The following is a 2,259-nucleotide window of genomic DNA, read 5'->3' as shown; positions in this document are numbered from 1 at the left end:
TATTTATATAAAACTGGCTATATTGAAAACATGTTAAGTTTACCTAAAAAGTTATAAAAAATACGAAATCGGAGTAAAGTTGAATACACTGCTGCAAGAAAGCAAGGAAAAATAGTCTGCACTTACGTGTTCAGTGTGACTGGTGTGCCTGCTTGTCTTTCGTTATCTTATTCCAGTCTGGCTTGCAGGAGGATAACGCCACACGCATGTCGGCTGTAGGAGTGAGTCGATTTCTTTCATTGCTTTTTAGTTTTGTCAAGGTTGAGAATCCAGCTTCACACAAGTATGTAGTTGTAAAGGGGATCAAAAGTAAAATACTTTTCTTACTTAGATGTGGATATTCCTTGGAAACACTTATCCAGAATGATGACAGAGGTGATGACCGCATCCTGATTCTTAATGATGTATCACTTGTCAGATGAAGTTCCTTTTCTTCATCAGGTGTAAGGTTTAGCCCTAAAACAACTTCTGGTTTTTCAAATGCAAAAGGGTCCTTCACCCAATGGTTGTCTCTTATATTCTTAAGGTATTCTTCAGGAAAATACTGTTCAAAACTGCTTGACAAAGAATGGAGGTGCAGCTGTATATCACATTTCAATTTCTTCATGGTTTCTTCACTGGTGTTATTATGTTGTTCAATATGCTGCAAAAGTATTGGGAACATATAGTGAAGAGGTTGATCAACAGCAAGCCTTGCTTGCCACAGCATTATTGACTTCTTAAATGCTTCTACTTCCTCACAGTGTCGGAATACATCAGTTTCTTTCCCTTGCAGTTTTAGATTAAGCTCATTTAGAAAATGTCTGATAAATATGAAAGTTTTAGAATCCACTCATCATTGCAAAACAAGCTTGCCATACTGGATTTTTTCTCGAGAAGAAAAATATGAATTTCCATTCTTAGCTCATAAACCCTTGTTAGAATTCTCCCGCGGGAGAGCCATCGAACTTCCGTATGGAAAATAAGGTGTGATTGATCAGCTCCCATCTCCAGGCACAAGAGTTCAAACAACCGACTGTTAAGTGCACTTCCTTTGATTGTGTTGATAACTTTCACAACGTCATTCAAAACACCTCTGAGATTGTCTGGGATACCTTTGGCAGCCAGCGTTTCACGGTGGATGAAAAATGTCTCCAAGTTACATCATTACCGGCTGCTTCTGATATTTTTGTCACAACACCGCTCTTTTTCCCAGTCATAATTGCTGCTTCATCGGTTGTAATTCCTTTGCAATTGGCCCATTTCAGCTTGTATTTTCCAACTATGCAGTCATTCAGCACTCTGTATATCTCAAATCCTGATGAATGAGTAGGTAAGGTTAAGTAGCAAAGCATATCTTCCAAAAAGTCATCTTCATGTACGTATCTGACGTACACCAGGAGCACTGCACAGTTAGATATATCAGTACTTTCGTCCAGCTGAATAGCAAATTCTCCAGCAGTCTGTAGGTGTGACACCAGCTGTTCCAAATTTTCTGCGATATCACTTATCCGCCGTGACACTGTTGTATCACTGATTGGGACACATTTGATCTTGTCTGCCGACTTTCCATCGAGCATCGTGCTCACTATATCCACGCAAGATGGTAGAATAAGTTTTCCCACCACATGTGTATGGTACTTTCTCTTTTGCAATGCGATATGAAACTAAATATGATGCTAATTGTGCTTTGTCATTAAGAGTGGTTGCTGCATTTAGAACTTTCACTGACATCTTCATTTGTTCCTTTCTTCTCTGGAAATAGTCAACTGGTTTTGTAGCCAGACTAGGATGCTTGGTTTCGAGATGTCTCTTTAATTTTGATGGCTTTAAACTCTCATTTGCGAGAACTTCACTGCAAATCACACACTGAGGCCTTGGTTCTCCCTTTTCCTGTTCACACTTGACGAAGCCATACTTCAGAAACTCGTCACTGTACTGCCTTGTCGATGACTTGACTTTCTTCTTGGGAGGCGGTTCAGAAGCTGATGTAGATGCGGCCTCTGTTTTGATCGAGCCAGGCTCGTTGGCCTGTGTATATTTATCAGGTGCACACGTACTTGACGACTGAACAGAGGCGTGTTTTATAATAAAACGATCCATTTTGTTTAAGCGTTCGGTATAACTGTATGTGTCACTGAGGTGTTCTCTGTGTCTATTTTTACGCTCCCGCGGTACAAACGTAACTGATGAAAATTTCGTGACTCTGACGAGTGAAGATTCTGAACGCATATTAGTTCTGTCTAGCACAGGAATCAAACGCGCGTGTCCCCCCCCCCC

General features: G+C 40.5%; 1 protein-coding gene across 1 annotated transcript; it reads right to left on the bottom strand.

Moving 5' to 3' along the window:
• Positions 1 to 130: 130 nt before the first annotated feature.
• LOC119587402 (protein FAM200B-like) lies at positions 131 to 2,211 on the bottom strand. Its single transcript, XM_037936141.1, has 4 exons — positions 1,546 to 2,211; positions 1,151 to 1,442; positions 913 to 1,094; positions 131 to 787 (listed from the first exon to the last, which is right to left on the bottom strand). Exons 1-4 carry the CDS (start codon positions 2,209 to 2,211, stop codon positions 131 to 133), a joined length of 1,797 nt encoding a protein of 598 aa, XP_037792069.1.
• Positions 2,212 to 2,259: the final 48 nt, after the last annotated feature.

This window comes from Penaeus monodon, chromosome 22, assembly GCF_015228065.2.
Source record: "Penaeus monodon isolate SGIC_2016 chromosome 22, NSTDA_Pmon_1, whole genome shotgun sequence".
NCBI lineage: Eukaryota > Metazoa > Arthropoda > Malacostraca > Decapoda > Penaeidae > Penaeus > Penaeus monodon.
The sequence above is the reverse complement of the archived record's forward strand: the minus strand, read 5'-3'. Positions and strand labels throughout refer to the sequence as shown.

Excerpts from the sequence above, each read along its gene's own strand:
- LOC119587402 (XM_037936141.1), bottom strand. The coding sequence starts at position 2,211 with ATGCGTTCAGAATCTTCACTCGTCAGAGTCACGAAATTTTCATCAGTT. Across the intron at positions 1,443-1,545 it reads AGCACGATGCTCGATGGAAA|ACTGCTGGAGAATTTGCTAT; the intron begins GTCGGCAGACAA and ends TCACACCTACAG. Across the intron at positions 1,095-1,150 it reads AAAAATATCAGAAGCAGCCG|GTATCCCAGACAATCTCAGA; the intron begins GTAATGATGTAA and ends TGGCTGCCAAAG.